We start from the raw sequence: 25964 nt of genomic DNA on the forward strand, positions 1-25964 counted from the left end.
AGTGTGTGTGTACATACATGTATGTGTTGCATTATTGATGGACAGTAGGATACTGGTTAGTGGTTAGAGCAGTGGGCTGAGAACCAGAGAAGCCAGGGTTCAATTCCCATTGATACCCCTTGTTCCTTGAACAAATCACTTAACCCTCCACTGCCTCAGGTACAAACTTAAATGGTAAGCTCTTTGGGAATGGGAATAATTGTTGTACCTGAATGTAACTCACCATGAATTACTACTGAAAAGGCATCACTAAATCCAAATATATATTGACTGATGCATGGATGAGGTATACTACTAAACACATATAAGCTTTGCCATGCTGAATGTCCCACATATGGCTGTATGATATTTATGAGCTGACCTTTCCCAGGGTGACGATAGCGGTAACGGCAGCACAATGAGATGATGATGATGAAGAAGAGGAAGGCAGCAACACCGGAAGCCACAGACGCTGCAATGACCATGAGCGGAAGGACGGCTGCAGAAAAGCGAGAAGGGAGTGGGATGTGAGCAAGGCTTCCAAAAATCCAGCTATCCACACGGCTTACCGCTATGTCAGCTTGGGGTAAGCGAGAGAGCAAGATGGACAGATAAAAAGAAAAAGAGAGAAAGATAGATAGATAAAAACATAGGTTTATAGTGCTGAGAGAAACAGAAAAATTGGGGTTGGGGAAGAGAAAACATGGTCAAAGACAGGTAGGACAGAGTAGTGGTTAGAGACAGAGATAGGATTATGGTTCAGAGTAGAGTGAGGGCTAAGTTAAGGTTATAGTTACCACAATTTTGGAGTTAGCCTTGGATTTAGGGCTTGAATTAAATTTAGAATTGTGGTTTATGGATATATTGGATTTAGGGCTTGAATTAAATGTAGGATTGTGGTTTATGGATATATTTACAATGTAGATTAGGGTAAAACTAGGGATAGAATTTAATTCTAATTTTAAAATGGCATTCATATTCCTTTCCTACTTAAATTAGGTTTGAGATTACCAGTTCAGGAAAAAAGCCCTTTAGAAAACATAAAATGCTGGAAGAGCCGTGTTTTGAGCTTTGTTTTGAGAGCTCAGATAATTTTTCCTGCATGTGTTTGAAGTTAGGAAACAGAAAGAATAATGGGCACAGAGAAATGCATTCCTTATCTCTGAAATCACACTGCAGGAAACTGCCCAACTTTTTTGCTTCTCCAAACTCTCCACTTGTTCCCATCCCAATCAGTCCTCAGATCTGTCTTCCCAGAACTATCCAGTCTGACTATCACATCTGCAGTCTACTGCTTTTCCAACAGCCTCAAACATGCCAGGATCACCTCTCTCTTCAAGAAACTTTCTCTGGCTCTACGTGCCCAGCTAACTATAATCCCATCTATCTTCTCCCTGTTCCAACTGGGTGTCCATCCTCTACATTCCACAGAGAGAGTCATAAGTACATAAGTATTGCCATACTGGGAAAGACCAAAGGTCCATCAAGCCCAGTATCCTGTTTCCAACAGTGGCCAATCCAGGTCACAAATACCTGGCAAGATCCCAAAAAGTACAAAACATTCTATACTGCTTATCCCAGACATAGTGGATTTCCCCCAAGTCTATTTAATAATGGTCTATGGACTTTTCCTTTAGGAAGCCGTCCAAACCTTTTTTAAACTCCGCTAAGCTAACCACTTTTACCACATTCTCTGGCAACGAATTCCAGAGTTTAATTACATGTTGAGTGAAGAAACTTTTTCTCCAATTCGTTTGAAATTTACTACATTGTAGCTTTATCGCATGCCCCCTAGTCCTAATATTTTTGGAAAGCGTAAACAGACGCTTCACATCTACCCGTTCAACTCCACTCATTATTTTATAGACCTCTATCATATCTCCTCTCAGTCACCTTTTCTCCAAGCTGAAGAGTAGCCGCTTTAGCCTTTCCTCATAGGGAAGTCGTCCCATCCCCTTTATCATTTTCATCGCCCTTCTCTGTACCTTTTCTAATTCCACTATATCTTTTTTGAGATGCGGCGACCAGAATTGAACACAATATTTGAGATGCGGTTGTACCATGGAGCGAAACAAAGGCATTATAACATCCTCATTTTGTTTTCCATTCCTTTCCTAATAATGCCTAACATTCTATTTGCTTTCTTAGCCGCAGCAGCACACTGAGCAGAAGGTTTCAACGTATCATCAACGACAACACCTAGATCTCTTTCTTGGTCTGTGACTCCTAATGTGGAACCTTGCATGACGAAGCTGTAATTCGGGTTCCTCTTTCCCACATGCATCACTTTGCACTTGCTCACATTAAATGTCATCTGCCATTTAGACGCCCAGTCTCGTAAGGTCCTCTTGTAATTTTTCACAATCCTCCCGCGATTTTAACGACTTTGAATAACTTTGTGTCATCAGCAAATTTAATTACCTCACTAGTTACTCCCATCTCTAGGTCATTTATAAATATGTTAAAAAGCAGCGGTCCCAGCACAGACCCCTGGGGAACCCCACTAACTACTCTTCTCCATTGTGAATACTGACCATTTAACCCTACTCTCTGTTTTCTATCTTTTAACCAGTTTTTAATCCACAATAGAACACTACCTCCTATCCCAAACACTCTAGAAAACACTTCATGGCCAAGACCAGAGACCTTAACTCTTTCCTCATTCTTCTTGATCTATCTGCTGTTTTCAAACTTGTTTTTTTACCTTGATATTGCCTTTACTTGAGTCCTCTTCTTTCTTTGTCACTCTCCTCTGTTGTTCTCCTCCTATGGCTTTCAGTACTGTTTTTACAATAGTGGCTCTCAGATTTATCTCTCTGTACCGAAACTTTCAGCCAGAATCCAGTTCCAAATCTCAACCTACTTGTCTGGCATCACTGCCTGGATGTTCAACTACCACCTACTCTGCAACTCCTCACTCTCCTAAGAACCTCTGTTCATCAGGAAAGTTTCTGTTATTGGTGTGCTTCTCTATTTGCGTCCTTTTCACCTTGCTGCACCAGATATCCAGAAAGACTTCCCGAGTTGGTGCTTCATGGCCCCTCTCAAAACATTCACATCCTTTTAAATCCTAAATATTGGCTCTTCCAGTCTTTGCGATTTGAACCATATTCACTATAATAAATGGACCTGACCAGACTGTAAGCTCCGTGAAGCAGGGACAGTAGTTAATATGTATCTATACAGTGCTGTGTGTTTAATAGTGCTATAAAAATGATAAGTAATAATAGGTGAGGGGTTAGGGTTAGGAAAGAGAAGGAGAGACAATGTATTGGAAGAAGGAACAAATCAAGAGTCTGAGAGGGAAATAGACAGGACAAAGAAGGTACAAACAGAAGGGTGGTGTATGGTGGGGGGGGGGGGGGGGGGGACTCACCTTGTTTTTTGAGCCTTATGAAGGCAGATTGGAAACCAAAGTGGTTCCAGGCCGTGCAGTTATACTGAAGATTGAAGTCTGCTTCCCATGTTTCCTCGATAACCAGAGTGGACATCATACCCTTTTCTGTCATCATCGTATGCACCGTGAACCGGTCCAGAGAGCCGCTGTCCAGCATGCTGTCTCCCCATGTCCATGTCTAAGAGACAGAGAAAGGGCAGGGCAGAGAGAGGGAAATAGAGAGAAAATGTTTAACATGGAAAGAAAGATTCAAGGTGTGGTGGAAGAAGAACTGGAATGGATAGTGGCAAACAGTCAAAGTGGAGAGACGGAAAACACAGACACTATGAAAGTGAGAAGGAGATGGGAGAGAAGGCAAGGGAAAAAAGAGGAGAGAGAAAATGGACCAAAATGATAAAGGAGATGGAACTCCTCCTATATGAGGAAAGGCTAAAGAGGTTAGGGCTCTTCTGCTTGGAAAAGAGATGGCTGAGGGGGGATACGATTGAGGTCTATAAAATCCTGAGTGGTGTAGATCAGGTAGAAGTGAATCAATTTTTCACTCTTTCAAAAAGTACAAAGATGAGGAGATATTCAATGAAATTACATGGAAATATTTTAAAAACAAATAGGAGGAAATATTTTTTCACTCAAAGAATAGTTAAGCTTTGGAACTCGCTGCCAGAGCATGTGGTAACAGCAGTTAGCATATCTGGACTTAAAAAAGGTTTGGAGAAGTTCCTGGAGGTAAAGTCCATAGTCTGTTATTGAGATGGATATGGGGGAAGCCACTACTTGCCTCAGGATTGATAGCATGGAATATTGCTACTAATTGGGTTTCTGCCAGGTACTTGTGACCTGAATTGGGCACTGTTGGAAGCAGGATTCTGGACTAGATAGACCATTGGGCTTACCCAATACAGCTATTCTTATGTTCTTATGGAGGACAGCAAAAGAACAAGAAGTGAGGAAGGGAATCCTCACGGACAGCAAAAACAATGAATACAAGGAGTGAGGACAAGTTGTAAAGGAGATCAGGAAGTCTTTATTAATAGCACAATAACGACCCAACACAGCCGTGTTTTGGCATCAGAGCCTGCATCAGGGGTCAAGTAACTCTCTTGTATTGTAACTGGAGAATAAACCAAGAAAATTATGGCTACATGGCTTCCTTTAATTTGAAAAACGAAGAACTCAACTGGAGAAACACCATAGCGACAATGCTCGTCAATGACATCAAACGTGCAGTTGAGTTCTTCGTTTTTCAAATTAAAGGAAGCCATATAGCCATAATTCTTTTGGTTTATTCTCCAGTTACAATACAAGAGATTTACTTGACCCCTGATGCAGGCTCTGATGCCGAAACATGGCCGTGTCAGGTCATTATTGTGCTATTAATAAAGACTTCCTGATCTCTTCAACTTGTCATCACTCCTTGTATTCATTGCTTATGGAGGACAGAACAGAGAAAGAAAGATGAGAATAAGTTTCTTTTTACTGGGAAGAATCTCTCACACAATACTTACAATGCGGTCAGGGATAGGTGTGCTCTCCACAAGACACTCCATACGGACCTTGGAACCCACTGTTGTTGGGAGGACTGAGTTGATGCTGATGATAGGCGGGCCTGGACAGAAAAAAGAGAGCTTACCAACAGGAACCAATGTCATGGCAGGTATCATAAGAGCTACCATGACTCCTTCTAGCAATAGACACAGAGCCTGATGTTCAAAAGAATTTCTGCATCTGCAGACTTAGCTTCCTTATTCCTTAATTTCTGGTGCTTACATATATCAAACTGGACCTTTTCACTTGTTAAATGACCAAATTGTATATATTTTAATAGGGACTGGCACTGTGATAGGTTGAGGGCAGCACAGACACTGATATGTTTAGCACTGATATTTGGCAGCTAAACAGTCACTGGGCATACATTTATTTAGCTTCTAGCTAAGATAGCACTGTTACATATGTGAAAAGAGTTAAGCACTGATGCTTAACTTTAGACACTGGCTGCCATAGTTGAGTATCAGGTCCATTCTATCTAAAGGTCAAGAGGAGTATTCAAATTACTCCATTTTCTTTCTGTTGCTCCTATCATTAGTGTCACACAGCTGGAAGGGTAAGCCCTTGGACCACAGCCTAGTTGACACTACCTAGCCAACCCGAGGGTGAGCACGTCCTGACTGGCGGAAGGCGAGTCACACCCAGACTAAGCACAGGATTGTCAGATCAAGGCTCCATCAGGTAGGCTGGAGTCGGGATAAGTGAAAGTCCAGGAGTAGCAGAGAAGCCAGTCTAGATTCTAAGTCAAGGAGGCGGACAGGGAGTGATCCAAAGTCTCGAGGGCTGGTAGCTAGAGAAGGACTAGAGTGAGGAAGGGAGAAAAGACTAGGATCATGGCAGGTGCTGAAAACAAGGCTGGAGCTGGAGACAGGCAGGAGCTGAAGACAAGGACACCACCTAGAGGTAGACAACCCCTTGCAAAGGCACTGAGAGAGTTCCTGGCTCTCTTAAAAGGACCCCAGCCCCCGATTTAATCAAAGAGCACCTCCTTGAGTTCCCAGCGCTGGCCCTTTATAAGAGCCTAGGAGCATCAGCCCCAACCTCACCCGACCCGCGGCAGGCCCAGGTAAGCCGGAAACAGCCGTGTTGGCACTCCGCTGCCCCAGGAGAGCAACTAGAGGCACTGGGGGATGCTACAGAGCCCAGCCCTAATTCCCACCAATGGTAAGAGGTGAGCCGGGCTATGAGAGAGTGCGGCCATCTCTGTGACAATTAGTCTTTCCCTTCCGTTCCTTAATTTCAGTTCAATCTTCTTTTCTCCTGTCTAGTCATTTTCTTATTCCTTCCCTCTGTCTGTGTTTTCTCTTCATAAGAGTTCTTTTGACTTCTTTTTCTCTCTCTTTCTAGCCAAAATGAAATGGTGGTAAAACCAGGATTGGTTTGGGGTCATCTGAAGAATCTTCCTTACAAAGCAACAAGTGCAGACATGTTAGGTGACTCTGCTGAAACTTAGGCCAGTCTTGGATTTTGGATCATTGCATCCCAAGGGTTCTCAACTCAGTCCTGGGGACAGGGTTTTCAGGATCTCCACAGTGAACAGCATACAATAAAGGCAGTGCATGCACATCTGCCCATGTCTATTCATTGTGGACCTCCTAAAAGTCTAGCCGACTTGGGTATGTCCCAAGGACTAGGTTAAGCAACCATGTTCTATCCTGATGCATTTGGGTACTTGTAGCCCTGAATTCAAATCACAGACGTAAGGACTACAGATACTACAATGCTTTGGGATTTAAGCTGAAAACCTAGGAATGGCCCAAAGTTATCTTTCTTAAATTGAATCATATGACAGCTCTGTTGGTAAATAGCAATGCACTCTATCCAGGGAGAGTTAAGACTAGAGAATGACATGGGGGCGGGGATTCCCAGTAACTGCGGAGATGGGGACGGGGACAGATCCCACGGGGACGAGGTGGGGATGGGGGACAGAGCCCGTGAGGACGGGGATAAACTTTGTCTCCATATCACTTTCTACTTTGAAGTCTGTTAATGAACTGGACTGTTATTTATGTTTGATTGATGCAGACAACAATATTTTTATTTTTTGGAAAAAAACAAGCAAACATGCTGGCCACAGCTAGCAAAATTTGCATGGGGGATCCTGTACATCCTGCTACCAGCACATCTTCTAAGAAAACATCTTCTATTGCAAGAGGGACTGTGGAAGACAGGAGAGTTAGACTGAATCCTGAGATTGTTAATGACTTCTTATTCATCCACAGATTAAAAAATCATAACAGTACTTCATAGAGCATATTTCTCCCCTCTAGGGCATATAGAATGGGTTGTATTTTGTACCCCTGGACATTTTAACATGGTGGATTAGGATTCCTTGGGGTAGTAGTAGTCAGCTATTGTTGGGGTTGGAAGGGTAGAGGATGGTGTTGGTGGAAGAGGTTATTATAGCTGCTCATTGTTATTACTGCTTTCTATTTGTAATTCATACACAACAGTTGCACAGGATATTGTTCCTTTTTATACTTTAATAAAAAGATTTAAATATAAAATCATAAGTGTTTGAGGGTTTTGCAGATGAGACCACAGCCCATGGGGATGGGGGACAGAACCTGTGGGGACGGGGTGGGGATGGGGACAGGGCCTGCGGGGATGGAGTGGGGACGGAGACAGAACCCACTGGGATGGGGCGGGAATGGGGACAGATTTTATCCCTGTGTCATTCTCTAGTTAAGACCTTCAGCCAAGGAATATTAAAGCTTTTATTGCTTGGCCAATAGGAGGCCCGGGCCTTTGACAATTAGTAACGTTGCAGCCTTCAATTAAAACTCTGAAAAATTGATGGCTCTGGTCCCACCTAAAGGACATTCCTCAAAATGACATCTTTCTGTCTGTATACAGCGTCTACATTTTCAACTGCACTTCCTTTTTTAAATATTTTCACTAACATTTGCCTTTTTGATGACACCATCCTTAACAAAATGTATGATATGGTGGCATATTATGATCTTGGTATAAAGACACATTTGGAGTCTCACTTTGGGCATGTATTTACTGCCAGATTTGGGAAGATTTGTCTATGTTTTGCAATGCACAGTTTGTGTGTGTGAGACTCAAAAAATGAGTATGTGCCATGTAGTTTTTAGATACACATCATTATATATTTTTGTATGACACTAGCAGATATTTTTTGCCTATTTATTTTTGGGAATCAGATGCATTGTTTCTATTCATGGCCGGTTTGACTCATTCACAGTTCATGGAGTTTGAATTAGGTTTGCATCATTTGGTTTACATTTTCTGGTTCATACTTTATTTGGGTCCAGTGCATATCACCTGTCGTTTTATAATCACACTTTCTAAAATCCCAACTCAGATTTTTAATATTTACAGTTTCGGTGTTATTGATGCCCATACTTTAGTCTCGATACCTCCTGATACTCCTCTTCAATCTGTTCAAAATTCTGCTGCATGATTAATATTTCGCCAAAGTCGTTATGCCCATATCAGCCCTCTCCTGAAGTCACTTCACTGGATCCCTATCCGTTTCCATACACAATTCAAGCTCCTCTTATTGACCTATAAGTGCATTCATTCTGCAGCCCCTCACTACCTCTCCACTCATCTCTCCCCTACACTCCTTCCCAGGAACTCCGTTCACTAGGCAAATCTCTCCTAATTGCACCCTTCTCCTCCATCGCTAACTCCAGACTCTGTTCCTTTTATCTCGCCGCACCTTATGCCTAGAATAGGCTTCCTGAGCCATTACGTCTAGCTCCATCCCTAGCCGCCTTCAAATCCGGGCTAAAGGCCTACCTGTTTGATGCTGCTTTTGACTCCTAACTTTTCACTTGCTCGTAACCTTTATCTTGTCTTCCTCTCTTCAATAGTCCCTTCCTTATGTGTTCTTCTATCTGTCCTACCCTTATCCTTATTGGTCCTGTCTGTCTGTCCTGATTTAGATTGTAAGCTTCTTTGAGCAGGGACTGTCTTTTCTTCATGTTCAATTGTGAAGCACTGCGTACGACTGGTAGCGCTATAGAAATGATTTACAGTAGTAGTAGTAGTAGTAGATACTCTAACCTGCATAGATTAGCTGCTGTTTTACAGGTAGGATAGTCTATTTCCAACACATATATTACTCTTTCACTTCAAGCAGTTACTGTGATTTATTTGGTCACCCTTTCTCTAATGTCTCATTGCCACACTGGTCACATTTGCTCACAGACTATGGGGATCATTTTCAAAGCACTTAGACTAGTCTAAGTGCTTTGAAAATATGCCTCAATATGTCTTTCTCAATAAGTATTTTTTACTTTTTTACTGCCCATCTATTTAATTTCACTGCCCATTCATTTTACTCCTCATCTCTTATTTGATACCACTCACGATTCATGTTCATTGCATCCTGTATATTACCTCATCCTGTTTTCATTATTCATTATTCACTTTTTATTTTCTATTACCATTATTGATTTTATTTTAGGATATAGTTTTTATTGTTTTAATGTCATGTCATGATTGTGCTGCTGATTGTTATATTCTTATAGTTTATGATATTTACTATACTGCCTTACATAAATCAAATATCAAAGCAGTTTACAATATTCAATAAACAGTAATTAAAACAGAAAATTGGAGGTGCTCAAGCATCCACTACACTCACAGAGGTGGCACCTACGCTTGGTCCTCTCTTCTCCTTTCTCTGATCTGCCTTTGACAGATCTTTTCACTTGGTTTTATCTTATTGCATACAAGGAAAGTTCCTTCCATACAGCTTGGTTTTACATCTCTACACATGCAGTGATGGGAAAACCAGGGCTGATTTAGTCATTTCTAGGTGGCATGGTATCACTAGTAGCCCTCAGTCATGAGGGGCCACTGCTGGAGCTAAACTCACCATTCACTGTCAGAGGCACCTCTTTTTCTGCCACACCAATGCGTGGTACAATGGCCTTGCAGACGTATACCCCAGCATCCTCTTGGCTTATGGATTTCAGATGCAATGTGTTTCCATTACTCAGAACCTATGGGTGTGAGAAAAACAGGTAGGCTGTGAGCACAGCGATATCTGTCTCTCATCTCTGACACAGCTCACACCGTGTGTGACAACACTATTGTCACACAATATTTGTGTGACAACACTATTGTCACTCAAATATTACATTGCTGTTGACAGCCACGGCCCAGAGAATACTTTGTGATTGCTTGCAGTAAAAGCAGGATCTTTTCTTGGGATCTACACACTCAAAAAGCCGTAGAAATGTATTTATTTATTATTTATTTTAGTTTTGATATTGATTTGATATGAAGTAGCAATAGCTATGCAAGGGACAACCCCTTATTCTATGTACAAAATGCTGTACAATTAAAAAAAAGTCTAATCTAAAGCACTGGAATATGACTTTTAATTCATACCAATACTTATCCTAGAGTAATCCTCATAACAGGCTTCAAGAGTTGGCCATCTTCACATAAAAAATTAATTTTCTCGGTACTATATAAGGCATCCTCCCATAGTTACTTATTGCTCTCTTGTTTGGTCATGGACTCACCACACTGGAGCCTTTCTTGGTCCAGGCCAAGGTAAGCGGTGGATTCCCTGCCCAGCTGCAGGTGAAGGCTGCATCAGAACCAACGTCCACATTCACAGGCTTGGGTTCAGATGTCAAGCGCGGACCAACTGTGGGAAAAAAAAGGATAAAAATGGATGTCAGTTAGCGTGGAAAGATGTTCTGTAGACTTCTGTAGATTTCTGTAGTGTGAAGAACTTGTGACTGTGGTCCCTTACCTATGACACAGTTGTACTCCTGAAACACCTACATCTTTCCACAATGAGGTCATTGCACGGTTCTGAGATATTAGCGACAGGCTGAGTCAGTCTTTCTGTTTCTTTGTTACAAATATGGACATTTGAAAAATTGGGCATGTCCTGACCTGGACGTCCCAATTCTTACTGAAATGACTTGTGCAAATGTGGGCTTGCAGTCTCTGTGGCTATGAATACAGCATGAATAGCTGATGAGAGGCTGCAGGGAAGAGGTATTTAAACACAGGGCTTGTGTGCTTAATAAAATATGAGCCAGGGGCGTAGCCACGGGCAGGCCTGGACAGGCCCAGCCACTTTCCCTCCAGGCCCGCCCACCCAACATCCCTTGCTGTTGCTGCCTTTTCTCCCGCTCTGGGTACGGCCGTCCGGGAGCGTTCAGCAGCGTTGCCTGGCCCTGCGTGCCTGAAATTCTTCTCCTCTCTGCCGCTGCCTCGGTCCCTGCAGATCAGTGGCGTACAAAGGGCGGGGTGGTGGGGGCGGCCCACCCCAGGTGCAGGTCCTAAGGGGGGTGCTGCTTCCCCCCTCCCCCGATTCATGCAGTGCTGGTGCTGCTGCCTGCTGCAATGAAGGTTCCGTTCCGGCGTCCCCTCCCTCCAACTAGTGCGATGTATCACTCTCCCTCCTCGCTCCACTTTCCTCCCCCCCCCCCCCCCCCCCCGCAGGCCTTTTAACTTCCAGACCTCCGGGAGCGTGCATCAGCGATATGAAGCTGTACAGAGAAAGCTTCTGGGGCAGGCTAAAGGCAGCTTTTACATAGCTGATGCTGCCGGTGGGCCTGGAAAGCTTGGAGGTCTGCAGAGCGGGGTAGGGGTGGAGAGAGCTGATGTAGAAGAGCGATGTCAACCTGACCTCAGGGAAAGGATAAGGGGGAGTGGAGAGAGGAGGAAGATCACCTGGCGATGTCAGTTTGAAGGGGAAATAGGGGTGGAGAGAAGAAGGAGAGCAATGCCAGACCTCACGAGAAGGGAAAAGGAGGGTGGAGAGAGAAGGAAAAGCAATGCCGGACCGAAGAGGAAGAGGGGGTGGAGAGGCAGAGAGTGATCCCAGACCTCAGGGGAAGGGGAAAGAAGGGTGGAAAGAGGAGAGAAAGTGATACCAGACCATAGGGGAAGGAGAAAAGTAAAATATACAGGAGATACTGGAAAGCAGAAGATGGATGGGGATGGGGAGAGGAGAGATAAAGATGGAGAGAGGGGGAGATGCTGGAGTGCATCATATAAAAAGGAGAAAGGGGGCACAGGCTGGATGGAAGGGAAAGAAAGGGCAGGCAGTGGATGGAAGGAGCAGAGAAAGCAGGCAGACACCACGTGGAAAGGGGGAGATGGCAGACATAGGATAGAAGAGAGGGCAACAGTGGATGGAAGGGGCAGAGAAAGCAGGCAGACACCACGTGGAAAGGGGGAGATGGCAGACACAGGATAGAAGAGAGAGCAACAGTGGATGGAAGGGGCAAAGAAAGCAGGCAAACACTGGATGGAAGGGAGAAAGAAAGAGGGCAGACGCTGGATGGAAGGGAGAGAGAAAGAGGGCAGACGCTGGGTGGAAGGGAGAGAGAAAGAGGGCAGACGCTGGGTGGAAGGGGCAGAGAAAGTGGTCAAATGCTGGATAGAAGGGAAGGGAGAGGGAGGGAGTGAAGAGAAGATGAGGAAAGCAGAAACCAGAGACAACAAAGGTAGAAAAAAGATTTATTATTATAGTTGTGGTGATAGACAGAAAATGAAAATAAGGTGATCTTTCCAGTGGCGTACCTAGGGTAGTTGACACCCGGGGCCGGTCATTTTTTAACCCCCCCCCCCCCCAAATCCAGTACTAGGCATGCCGAGAATACAAAACACTCAGGACCTATAGAGCAATTCTACCATACCATAAGCAGTCATTTCTACGAGTCACACAAGGAAAAGGAAAGCATCTTAAACACTACAGTGAGCACTAGAACATCAATTCACCTATTGTAAAACGAAACCAGACAGAATAGTACAGATCGTAGATCCTGCACAGTCAATGCCAACTGAAAGCCATGTCTTTTTCACAAACACAGATACACCCTAATCCACTATAGAATAAGTAATCATAAACTTTCTATTTAGACAAAAATTAAACTGAACCCCCAATGCCAGACTCTGCATACAATGCAACACCACAGAAACAGAAACTGTCCCCTAGTACTGTGCAAAATATAAAGACAGCAGATGTAAATTTGAAAAAAACTAACAAGTACCAATCACCACTTTACAAATTAACAAATAGAAATAAAACAAATATAGAAAGTAAAATAATACCATTTTATTGGACTAATACATTTAGCTTTCAGAGGCCAAAACCTCTGTCCTCGGGTCAGTACAGTATAGTGCTGTTACAGTATCCTATCCTGACCTGAGGAAGGGGGTTTTGTTCTCCGAAAGTTAGTCAAAATGTATTAAAATTAGTCCAATAAAAGATTACCTTATTTACATGTTCTATTATGAACATTTAACACATCTACAATACTTTATCCTAAAGCAAAAAAAATAAAAAAATATATTTTATTTACAGTTTGTTGTCTCTGGTTTCTGCTTTTCTCATCTTCTTTTCACCGTCTTCCTTCCATCCAGCATCTGTCTTCACTCTCTCTCTCTCTCTCTGCCATCCAGTGTCTGCCCTCTCTGCCGTCCCTTCCATCCACTGCCTGCCCTTTCTCTCTGCCCCTTCAATCCACCATTTGCCCTCCCTCTCCCATCCATCCAGGGTCTGCCCTCCCTCTCACTCCCCCTTCCATCTAGGATCTGTCCCCTCTCTCTCTCTGCCCCTTTTTTCAGCCCCCAGTTCCAGCCCCCTTCTCCCCTCTGAACACCCCCACCCCAGACCCCTTCTCCTGTCTGAGACCCCCACCACAGTCCCCTTCTCCCCTCCCCTGTCTGAGACCCCCACCCCAGTCCCCTTCTCTCCTCTGAACACCCCCATCCCAGTCCCCTTCTCCCCTCCCCCTCCCCTGTCTGCGATCCCCACCCCAGTCCCCTTCTCCCCTCTGAGATCCCCACCCCAGTCCCCTTCTCCCCTCCCCCCTCCCCTGTCTGAGATCCCCACCCCAGTCCCCTTCTCCCCTCCCCTTTTCCCCTCTGAACACCCCCACCCCAGTCCCCTTCTCCCCTCTGAGATCCCCTGTCTGAGATCCCCACCCCAGTCCCCTTCTCCCCTCCCCTTCTCCCCTCTGAGACCCCCACCCCAGTCCCCTTCTCCCCTCTGAACACCCCCACCCCAGTCCCCTTCTCCTCTCCCCTGTCTGAGACCCCCACCCCAGTCCCCTTCTCCCCTCTGAACACCCCCACCCGAGTCCCTTTTGCCCCTCTCCTTCCCCACCTCAGTCCCGTTAAAACCGGCGAAGCAGCGTCGCAGGCAGCGCCTCGTGCCCTGCTTGTAAAAAAAAAATCAAATCTCCTTCCTTCTCGTCTTGACGTCTTGACGTCGACTCGGGCCTTCCAATCAATTTGATTGGAAGGCCCGAGTCGACGTCAAGACGTCAAGACGAGGAGGAGAAGGAGGAACGAGATTTGATTTTTTTTTTTACAAGCAGGGCACGAGGCGCTGCCTGCGACGCTGCTTCGCCGTTTTTTTTAATGTGCGGCACCGCGGGAACGGCCACGGGAGGCGGCGGGAGCGGAACACCCCCCACCCACTGGCACCTGGGGTGGACCGCCCCCACCGCCCCCCCCTTGGTACGCCACTGGATCTTTCTATTAGACTAGTTTAATACATTATTGACTAAATTTCAGAGACCAAAAACCCATCATCAGGTCAGGACAGGATAACATAACAGCAATATACTGTGCTGACCTGAGGAAGGAGGTTTTGGCCTCTGAAAGCTAATTGAAAAATGTATTAGTCCAGTAACATAGTATCATCTTATTTTCCATTTTTTGTTTTATTTCTGTTTGTTAATTTGTAAAGTGGTGATTGGTATTTATCAGTTTTTTTCACATTTACATGTGCTATCTTTATATTGCACAGTACTAGGGGACATGCATCACTGTTTCTGTGGTGTTGCATTGTATGCAGAATCTGACTTATTGGGGGTTCAGTTTAACTTTTGTCTACATATTTCTGTTTTTAGTTTGTGGTTACTTATTCTATACTTGGTGAGGATGTATCTGTGTTCTATGTGAAAAAGACATGGTTTTGTGTTGGCAGGATCATTTTTACTAATGTCTTGTGTAGTTTTACAATTGGTGTATTGATGTTGTAGTGCTCACTGCAGTGTTTAAGATGCTGCCTTTTCCTAGGTGTTCTTCTGTATTTTGGTTGTTTTCCTAGGTACACCCTTGTTGTGTGAGTCGTGGATTATTATTAAAAATATTTTTTTCATATAGAGGAGGAGTTGTTAAAAAATGATCAGCCCCGGGTGTCAAATACACTAGGTACGCCACTGCTGCAGATGTCTTCTTTTTGCCTGTCGCCGGCAGCGCTCTGACTGCTGCCATTCACACAGGCAGCTCCACTCCCCCCACCGCGTCCATCTGGCCCTACATAAACAGGAAGTGCATCAGAGAGGGCCGGATAGATGCGGCAAAGGGGAGCGGAGTGCCTGTGTGAATCGCAGCGCTGCCGAGGAACGAAAGCAGCAAACCTTTCTACAAGTAAAAGTTGGTTTGTTTTAGTTTTGCTGGTGGTGGGGGTTTGTGTTTTATTTGTTTTATACTTTCTGCATCCAGGATGGCAACTCTGACCCAGTATGATTACCTTTATGTTTTTGCTTTTGGAATTTATGTCAACACTCTAAATCATGAAAACAGCTGCAAAGGAAAAGTGACTTGTTACTGGACAATGATGAGGCAGCATTGTATTTTAGTATAGTGACTTATTTTGGCTTATCGTATGTTGTGTGTGTGGGTGGGTGTTTTTTTTTCTCTCCTGGGGCTTTAGCTACTTTTAAGAGAGCCTGAAAACTGTGCCTATTTGAATTAGTTATTCGCTCACGGATTTGTAAGTTATTGGGAGTGTGGTAGGTGTGCGGTAGGAGTAGGGGCGTGGGCAGGGCATATCAGGTGCCCATCCATCCAACCTGTTGGCCCACCCAAAAATTGCCTTCTGGCTATGCCACTGATAGAAGCATCTTTTTTACACTGAAATGGAAAATGTGATATACACTTTTGAGGAGGGTGGAGGGTTTGGGGTAAGGGACACAAGAAAAGAGACCTAGGAAAAATAATAACAAGGGCCAGGCAGAGAACCAACAAAGAGGCATTTGCTTCGGGAAGAGCTCTTACTTTAAGAGAAAGCACTGTGGTGAACAGCTTTGAGCTAATAGTAGAAAAGCCATTTAGAAATTCAAAGTAAATAAAGAATAACAAAGCATCACTGGTCTATACTCACAATGGACGTCCACTAGTGTGCTGATGTTAGTGCTCCCCACGGCATTGGAGACTTCACAGGACACCGGTTCTGTGAAGTATGTATGGTCTACTATGACTTCATAGCTGGCACCATTTGCCTCGGGGATGGGGACTCCTCCTTTTGCCCACCTATAGGAGAGATGTAGAAAGTGAGGAATGTAGCTTATGTGGGTGATCCATGTTTGAAGACCCTTCCTCTTTCTACTTGCAGCATGCAGGGATGCTATGCTTACACTCAACTCAATACACCTAAGTGATGGGTAAACAGCTGATCTGGTCAAAGAATATTGTATGACACTTATTACATAGCAGTTTGAACTATTCCGGCCTTTTCTGTCTGAACAGGTACAAAAACTTTTAACTGGAAGGTTAGGGTGATGGGATGGAGGAGCAGAGACAGTGAACACCCTAAGGGACAGAGAGGAATCGAAGGAGAGGCTACATGAAGAGGACACTGGCAGGGGAAGAAGAGATGGAGCAGGACCTTAGCAGGGGACAGCCGTGAGGTGGTGGAGGAGGTGGAAAGGGGGGGATGGAAATGAGCTTGAGTGGTGGAAGATAGAGATACTTAGAGTAGAAGAGAGGAAATGGAGAAGAACTTAGTGGGGACATAGAAAGAAATAGGATAGGCAAGAGGCAAGAAAAGAGCAGAAGGAAAGATAATAGCGAAAGGGGAAAGTGTGGGGGAGATACTGATACCTCACACTGTCTGAGCCCCCCCTTTTAAAATCCTAGTTCTTTATTGTGTCATATACAAAATGTCATCACACTTCTTTTGCCTGTTCGTGGTTAAGCAGGACTTTGGACATTTTTTTTTTTTTTACAAACAGGACTGTCCTGTATAAAGCAGGACATCTGGCCATAAACATCCGTGGGCCCAATTTCTATAAGAAAAACACAAATGTATATGTTCAATGATGAAATAAAACCAGAACTGGACTCAGCCTGTCCAGACAAACATGGAGCTAGCAGGTACAGTGAGCTTGGCCAAGGCCTGTGCTCATAACTCAGAGCTGTCTAGTGACCCAGCTCCCAGTCCTGGATTTCTGACAGTCCTCATTTTGATGCATTCTAGTACATGTAGCGCTAATTTCATATAGGGGCTACAGATACCAGAGTTCGTTGGAATTTAGGTCCAGAAATTAGAACTGCTCTCCCCCCAAGTCTCCTTCCTTACTATGAGAATATTTCAATCTGCTTGTTAAACATCAGAATAGAAACCTCATGTTTCATAACAGTAATTCATCATCATGACTAACTTTGCAACATGTCTAGCTAGTTAATAAGATGTAATGTAAAATTGTTTACTGTATACTGAACAGTTCCACTGTAAGTTATTACTAATTAATGTTAGCTAATCTTTTGAAAACATACTATTAAATGTAAACAGCTTAGAACTTGTCGGTAAAGCAGGTTACAAATGCCAAATTAAATTAAATTAAATCTTTGTGTTAGGAATCATTATGAAGTGCCCTGAACATTCCCCCAGCAGTGCAGTTCCTCTTTTCTACCTCTAGAGGGCATTAAGGACTAGACAGAGAGGCAGTCTATGACATCATGTTCTGCTAAGGATCTGTGAATACTAACCAAATTAGAATGCAAATGTTTCTACTAAAAGGCCTATAAGTTATCAATATTCATGCTTTGATTTTTAAAACTGTGAGTTTGATGAGAGAGAGAGAGCTGAGATGACAGGGGTAGGATCAGGTTAGAATGGGTTATGCCTATGTACCAGCGTCCCATTCTCAGATAGGATGAGATGTTGATACCACTGACTACCAATGAAGCCTCTGGAGGTGAGTGATGTGGTTTGGTTCCTTTGAGGAGGAATTTTGGTGGTCTCTCTTGCATCAGTGTCAGCCTTACCTGTATCCTGTCACTTCAGGGTTGGATGTGGCAGCGCAGAGGAAAGACACCTTCGCTCCTTCTAGAACAGTGTGTGGCTGGATAGACAGAGTGACTGCTGGAGGGTCTGCAAAGGGAAAATCAGAAACAGGTACGAGTGAGACATGGTTAAAGCATTATCTCCTCACACAGACACAACATCCCGCACAGACACAGAGAGAGTCAGCATCCTACCATGTTTCTCACACTCTAAGATTGCTTAGGCAGATGCCTCTGGCATCTGGAAGAGTGTGTGCTGGGGGGAAGGTGTGTGCTGGGGGTTCCAAAGAGAATGAAGAGTAGATCACATTTTTTTCTTTTGTTATAGGAAATTTAATTCTCCCCACGTTGATATTCAAAGCGATTTAACTGGCCAGAAACGGCTCCTGGCCCATTAAATCACCTGTTAGTGCTGCTGAAAATAAACGGTTAGTGCCAAAACAAAAACTAGCTATTTTGAGAGTATTCCAGAGGCAGAGTCGGAACTTGGCCGGTTAAGTGCCAATATTCAGCGGTTAACTGGCCAGAGTAACCACATAGATGGAACTGCATAAAAGAAAGTCTTAACTTTATAGGGTGCCCCATAGTCAGTTAAGTGCTGAATATCACACCTAACAGGCTATGCATTAGCTCACTCCGGAAATCAATGCTAGTGCCCGGACATGTCCTGACATTGAATTTCCAGGTTAATGCTGACAGCAATCAGCAAAATGCTGACTGCCCCCAGCTGAATATCTGGCATTCCATTTCTAATGGCTGTTACATCATCATTTGTTCTCAATGGCCCACTGGATCAGGAGACAAGGTGGTAACCCTCATACTACGCAGATTCTTAGCCTGAACCAAAAAGCCAATAAAATATCACCCTCAGCTCATGTCTCAGATCCTGCACTTGGATCATAGTTAAGAAGAGACAAATAGTCAGTGGTGTATGAAGGGGGGGGGGGGGGGCGGTCCGCCCTGGGTGCACGCCACTGGGGGGGTGTTGGCTCCGCTGGTTCCCTGTTCCCTCTGCCCCGGAACAGGTTACTTCCTGTTCCGGGGCAGAGAGAGCAGGGAACTAGCGGAGCCGACGCAGCTCCCAGCGACGTGCACTCGGGGCGGACCGGCCCTCCCCCTTTCCTACGCCACTGGTAAGAATGCACTCCGGGGGAGGGGGATGCGCGCCGAGTGGGGGGTGCGCAGTGGCGAACCGCCCCAGGTGGCAGCCGCCCTCGCTACGGCACTGCAAATAGTGTAGTTAGCCTGAAAATAAAGTAGTTTAGTTGCTGCATTAAACAAAACAATAAGATGATACATTTTTGTTGGACAAGTAAAGGGAATTCTATAATGGTGCGTGTGCAGTGGTGCCTTAATTGGCACTTACACGAAGGACTGTACTGAGTATTCATATTTGATTTGATTTGGCCCCTGAATAGTGCTCTGAATACATTATTCTTATTTGGCTGAATAGTGATTTAAATTCAAATACAAATAATCCGGGGCTCTATTGTGCTAAATCCTACTGAAATAAAACCTTGATCTCTGATTTCACATTGCTTCTTTTATTATTTGTTATGTTAAAGTTTAATACTCATTATTCATATTTGGTATTCATATTCAGTCAAATAATATTTTTCATTATTTGTATTCGGCCGAATAGTAAAATATGCTATTCGGTATAGCTTTACTTACATCTACAATGCACTAAGGGGTCTTTTTTCCAAGCTGTGGTAAAAAGGGTCCTGCGGTAGTGGTGGGGGCTGTTTTTGCCACACGCCAGGACCCTTTTCACTGCAGTGAATAAGAAGCCCCTAAAAAAGACATGGCCATGCAATAAGATTATTCTTACCACATGGCCACAAGGGGGGGGGGGGCATTTACCACCACCCATTCAGGTGGCAGTAAGGGCTCCTGCGGTAACCCGGTGGTAACCATGTAGCACTTGGTGCTGCCCTATTACTGCCAGGTTGGTGTTGCCCGATTACCGCCAGAATCGCACTGAGTTAGAAATTATGGAATTATTTTTTGTAGTGCTGGAAATGGTGCATGCTCAAGGTGAAACTATCACCGGTAGCCATGTTGGGCCGACAGTAGTTCTGGGTTGCCACGCAACAACCCTTTAGTAAAAGGGCCCCCTAAGTGCTATTCTATAAGTAAGTGCGTAATTGCTATAGCACATAACTGCAAGAAGGGTGTACAGGTGAGTGGAACATGGATGGGACATGGGTGTGTCTCCTACTTGTGTGTGCACCTTATAAAGTATTCTAAGTTATGTGCAATGTATAGTGCACTTAGACACACCAACATGACAGCCATAGACCTAAGGATCAGGTCACTCTCTTATTCCATAAGCTTCATTGGCTCCCAGTAGAGTTCCAAATCAAACTTAAAATTCTTGCATTAGCATTCAAAGCGATTCATGGAATACCAGACTACCTTGCAAATCTAGTTTTGTATGTGCCGCTATGTTTATTATAATAGGGTCAAGTTGGACCCAAATAGACAAAGTGCTTATTTCTTTTTGGCACCTAGTTTATGGAACAATCTACCTCTCTCAATTAGATCAGAGACATCATACAAGCAATTTAGAACTAGCTTAAAAACTCTTTTTTTTCCATCTGGCCTTTGAGGATGCTGGAGTACTGGACAGTGGGCGTCAGTAGCATTGCTGTGAATGTTGGCATCAGGATGATGCCATCATAGAATTGGCACTCAGCGTGCGGCATCAAGGCACCAAGTTATAGAATTTCTGCTGTCATATTCTTTTAGACTGGCTTCTGAGAGATAACACACCTTTCCTCGGGTTAGAGGAGAATACACAGAAGCAAAGCAAGAGGACTTTACCAGAGAGTGCAAGTGAATCTGAGGAAGGCAGTGAGACTCACACTGTATATTGAGTGTTACTGACGTCTGCTTGCCTGCAGGCGCAGCCGGGTTGGTAACACGACAAGTGAAGCTTCTTCCCATGTCCTTGTGATTGGGGGTGATGAGGAGTGTGCTGATCGTGTTCTCTCGTCTCGCATCATCCATCGTAGTCTAAGAAACGAAAGGAGAAGGCTTGTGAGAGGCAAGCCATGTCCAGGCACTAGGGAGAGTGTCTTTTGTAACTTAATTCTACAGTTATTTTTTCAATTCTTTTATTTTTAACCTCTTTGATGTTGCTTTGCTAATATGCATAAAAATTGTCATGTAAATTAAATGTCCTGAATCTGTGCAATGCCTGATTGTCTGGGCCCATCTTCACAAAGTAAGAGAGGGAGAAAAAGAGAGGAGGAACGAACAAGGGCGTAAAAGAGAGATCAGGTGAGGGGGCAGAGAAAGAGCATAATGGAGAATGAAAGAGGGAATAAGAGATGGAGAGAGAGTGAGAGAGTAAAGAAGAAAAGAATGGAAGAGAGAGAGAAGGGAGAAACAGTGGAAGGAAGATAGGAAGGAAATCAAAAAAGATTTAAGAAAAAAAGTGATTAGGAAGGAAATCAAAAAAGATTTAAGAAAAAAAGAGATGAGAAATAGATGCAAGAGGAATAGAAACAGGAAAAGGAGAGAGAGAGGCACACAGTCACAGAGACACCCAGACAAACAGCCAAACGAAGGAAAACAAAAATAGAAAAAACAGTGGGAAGGACTGATAATGGGAGACAATGCTATTCAGACAAAAAGAGACATAAAGAGGAAAATAATCATCTGTGAGATTTCCTTATTGTGTGAAAGTTTTCTACCCATGCAAAAGAGCTGGGTAGCAAAGTTTCACACAAACATTTACTATTGTCCTGATTAAAAAAAAGAGAGAGAGAGATAACTATACCTCTCTGTTTTATTCTCCATTCTTTCTGAAGAACTAACTTTCTATTTGCTTTATTTGTGTGACAGCAGTCAAACAATCAAATAGAATGTTAGGAATTATTGTGAAAGAAAGGAGAATAAAACGAACTATCACAGTGCCTCAGTATCAATCCATGGTCCTTGTGTACTGCGTGTTCTGGTCACTGTATCTTAAAAAAAGATACTGTGGAACTAGGAAAGGTACAGAGGAGAGCAACCAGATCTTGCCAGTCAGGATTTCAGGATACTCACAGTGAATGTGCATTAGATGGATTTGCATGGAATGGAATTAGCACATGCATATTTATCTCATGCATATTCACTGTGGGGATCCTGAAAACCTGACTAGCTAGGTGAGATCCCCTGATTAAGGGATGGAATGATTCCCTTATGAAGAATGTGCAAGAGACACCAGAGAGGGGGATGTGAGAGAGGTTTGCATGAGTGGCATGGAACAGGTTAACAGGGAATGGTTGGAAAAACCACAGAAAGGTGGTATATCAAATCCCATTTCCCTTCCCTTCATAAAATATAGATTATCAAAACCACCTGATCATGCAATATAATAACTGATTTGATGTAAATAACACTTGGGGACACTTCATGAAAATAGCAGGTAGTTGATTTAAAAGAAACTTGAGGAAGAATTTTTTTGACAATACACAATCAAGCTGTAGAATGTATTGCCAGAGGATATGGTCAAGGCATCTGTGTTTAAAAGCAGGTTGGACAAATTCCTGGAGAAAGAGCCCACACGTAATTATTAGCCAGATAGATTTGGAGAAAACCGTTGCTTGTCCCTGGAGAAAAAGCCCATACGTAATTATTAACCAGGTAGATTTGAGGAAAACCATCGCTTGTCCCTGGACTGAACTGCAAGGAAGTGATCTGCTGGGTACTTGTGACCTGGGTTGGATGGAGCTGTGGTCTGACCCAGCTTGGCACTTCTTGTTCTTACGTTATTTCCTTTCTGTACCGTATAATTCTTTCACTTTGTCACTTTATATATTTCTTTTACAACATGCGCACAAACTATAAGGTCAATAACCAGATGTAGAAAAATCCTGGAAGCCAGGATGACTAAAATTGTACGCTGGTAACTATAGATGTACATCGAACTGACAAAAAGCAAGAGAGGCCAAGGTTGGGAGTGGGGGGTGGGGAGAGCATATGACAACAAAATGAAACAAATGCTGCCCCACCTCAACAAGAGTAAAAGCAGCAAAGAGAAACACACAGAATAGTTGAAGTAAAAAGGGAAAAGCCTAAAAGTAAAATAACAATACATGTATAAATAAAATAAATATTCCCTTGGCTCTTTAAGGGGCCCTTTTACTAGTGTGCATGAGGGCTAACACGTGGGTAGTGCGGGCCAAATTGGCACTACTTCTGGACTAGCGTGCGTGCCCAGTGGTAATTCTGAGTTTGGAATGCACCGAATCCTGTGGTAGAAAATAATTTTCTACTGTGGGGGTGTTCCCAGCAGTAATCAGCAGTTAGTGCGTGTTGCATGGTTACCGCATGGGTAGAGTGTGAGCCCTTACTGCTAGGTCAATGGGTGGCAGTATGGGCTTACTAATCTTAATTTCAGTGCACACCCATTTTCCGGCCTATGTAAAAAAGCCCTTTTCACAGCCATGGTAAAAAAATGTCCCAGCGCGAGTCCAAAACACGCGACCACACTATCACAGACCAGTTTTTACTGCGGTCTAATAAAAGGGCCCCCAAAATATTAATTGCTGCCCATTTTCAACATATTTTGCCGTTTCTGCCAATAGGCCTTCTTATCCTGAAAGAAACAGAAAGAAGTGATCTTAGCCACCTTCCCCCGTGACCTCTCACCTTGGTATGAATGGCGCTGTCCTGTAGCTCCCCATCCCGGTACCAGGAGATCTCAGCAGCAGGTTTGGCCCCAGAGGCATGGCAGGTGAGATTGTAGGGCACGCCGGCCTTTAGCCTTAGGATGGGACCGTCCAGAATGATGGGATCTTCAGGAGGAACTGTAGGGCAGAGCAAGAAATATGATCAGCCTTGGGGGTATCTTTTCGGTGTACCTTGGGGGTATCTTTTCTGCATTGGCCCATAAGTCCCCTCTGTTAGAGCCGTGCCCAAATGGCTTACAGTATGGCTTTTAAAGTAAGCCTAAACACTCAGTTTTTGCTCACCAATGCAGTAAACAAATGATATGCAAATAGAACCTGCCAAATCTTGACAGGGAAAACACACAAGACGCATGCATACATAGTTCTGTGCTAAGGGCAGCAAGTGCTGTGCACATGCCCGAGCAGAAAAGTGTACCAGCACTCTTCTGTGTGTGGGCTGGAATGCCCTTCTGTGCATAAACATTTTGCAATGTCGATATTTATGTGCAGAAGCACATTGCAGCCAATGAGCAGATGTGTGCAGATAGAATTTTTTTCTGTTCAGACCCGCGTTCTGATCTTTTTAAAAATCCATGGGAAAGTTGCTGGATCCCGTATTCTGGCATGAAAAAGAACAGGCATGAAATCCTTACAGATGCTATTATCTCCTCAGACCTGGCGTTCAGATTCCTGCATTGTGCTCAGCCTTAACGTCTTCTGCACTCTTCTGTGCAGCAGAGCGGAATAGCTACTAGCCCTTTTACCACTGATTTTAATATACTGTGAACTGGTGTCTAATGCAAGGTTTTGCACAGGGTTAGCTCCTGTGCAAAACCCATTTCTGCATCGTGTGTGCAGACAATTCGGTGAAGTCATTGTGCTAACCCTGCACTACTGCCTGCACAAGCTCTCTTCATCGGCCCCTCAGTTCTTCTTCAGGGTACTGCCCTGTTACTGGTTGCACTGTGCACTTCTCAGTACTGCCCCCTTATGATGTGTAACTTACTGAGAACACTTAGTTTTGCTTGTTGAGACCGCAGCGCCGCTTGGGTGGCCTGGCACTCATACACTGCATCATCAGCGAGCTCCACGTGGTTGATGCGTAGACTGTGTTCCCCTGACATTGGGTCCCCAACAATGGAATAGCGAGACCATCCTACAGAGAGAATCCCAGTTAAAAGGGAAGTTGGGGTAATTAGTTTCAGTGAAGGCTCTTTCTAGATAATAGAGTTCATTCCAGCAGACTGTGCTTGCCATATATGAGATTTTTACAAAGTCCCGGGGATGACTGACCACAGCAGCACACTAGAGACATCTTTTCCCTTCCCACCTCTTTCTCCCTCCTCCAGACTCTTTTTGCCCCTTTTGTCTCAACACTTTCTTCCCTTCTCTCTCTCTCTTTTTTTTTTATCTCACAGTGCAGCAATGTTTTACCTACCTGGTAAATCTCTTTCACCCCCAAGAGCCAGGCCATCTTTGGTCCACTGCACCATTCCTCTGTAGCCCACCACCACACATGCCAGGGTTACTGATTGGCCAGCAATGGTCACATGATCTGTTGGCTGCTGGGAGAAGTGTGCTGCCAGACCTGAGGGAAGCAAGAAGATCAGATCATCATGAGATATTACAGTGGAATAACTTCAACCAGATCTAGATGAACTCTGGCTGGTCCTGGACAAACAAGCATGTTAAAGCCTCCCTGGTGCAGGCCAAAGGGGTTGTGGCACCCTGACCCAACTTTTGCTTTGTGGCCTGCCCTCCCTCCCCTCCTCCACCCAACTTTTGCTTTACAGCGCTCTTTCTGGCCTGCCCACATGGTGGCCATCACCGCCGCAGGTTTAAACATGAAAACAGGGAGTACCCATTAAACTTGCAGCAATGCTAGTGACTGTGCAGAAAAGAGAGCACAACGGTGAGGGCAAAATACAATATCACTGATGTGAAAGATGAGCCAGTAAAGCAGGCTTCTGGTGCCCTTGAACTTTGCCTCACCAAGCTCATGCCTTAAGCCAGCCCTAGCCCTCCCCCCAACACCACCATTGTAATATAAATGTGCTATTATAGGAGGAATAAGTGAGACTCCGTCGCAGTGTGTTGGAAGGAGTGAGCAAGAAGTTGAAGGAAATTAAATCTTTGATCTAAAGATGTTCTATTACAAAATATTTCATCAAACTACTTTGCAGGATTTTGAGGGTTTCTACTCTCCTTTTTTGGTCCATAGTGATACCAGTTCCCTAATTTGCTTTCGTTACAACTTTCATGATTATACAAACTTCTGCAAAGCATCTTGGGCTACGTCTTGCTACAATAGGAGATGGGGCCTGGGGTCTGCCACTTGCACA

At 44.1% G+C, this 25964-nt stretch overlaps 1 protein-coding gene across 1 annotated transcript in view; it reads right to left on the reverse strand.

Moving 5' to 3' along the window:
• The window catches only part of KIRREL2 (kirre like nephrin family adhesion molecule 2), a 30326-nt gene extending 4879 nt beyond the window's left edge, over positions 1-25447 (reverse strand). The window contains exons 1-12 of the mRNA XM_030213379.1: positions 25414-25447; positions 25061-25210; positions 24629-24778; positions 23603-23760; positions 20824-20974; positions 17939-18044; positions 16053-16201; positions 10432-10559; positions 9777-9903; positions 4882-4982; positions 3356-3554; positions 362-478 (exon numbers count right to left, since the gene is read on the reverse strand). Of these exons, the coding sequence (XP_030069239.1) occupies positions 362-478; positions 3356-3554; positions 4882-4982; positions 9777-9903; positions 10432-10559; positions 16053-16201; positions 17939-18044; positions 20824-20974; positions 23603-23760; positions 24629-24778; positions 25061-25210; positions 25414-25447 (1570 nt within the window). The remainder of the gene's footprint in view (positions 1-361; positions 479-3355; positions 3555-4881; positions 4983-9776; positions 9904-10431; positions 10560-16052; positions 16202-17938; positions 18045-20823; positions 20975-23602; positions 23761-24628; positions 24779-25060; positions 25211-25413) is intronic.
• Positions 25448-25964: the final 517 nt, after the last annotated feature.

This window comes from Microcaecilia unicolor, chromosome 8, assembly GCF_901765095.1.
Source record: "Microcaecilia unicolor chromosome 8, aMicUni1.1, whole genome shotgun sequence".
In the NCBI taxonomy this organism is placed as follows: domain Eukaryota; kingdom Metazoa; phylum Chordata; class Amphibia; order Gymnophiona; family Siphonopidae; genus Microcaecilia; species Microcaecilia unicolor.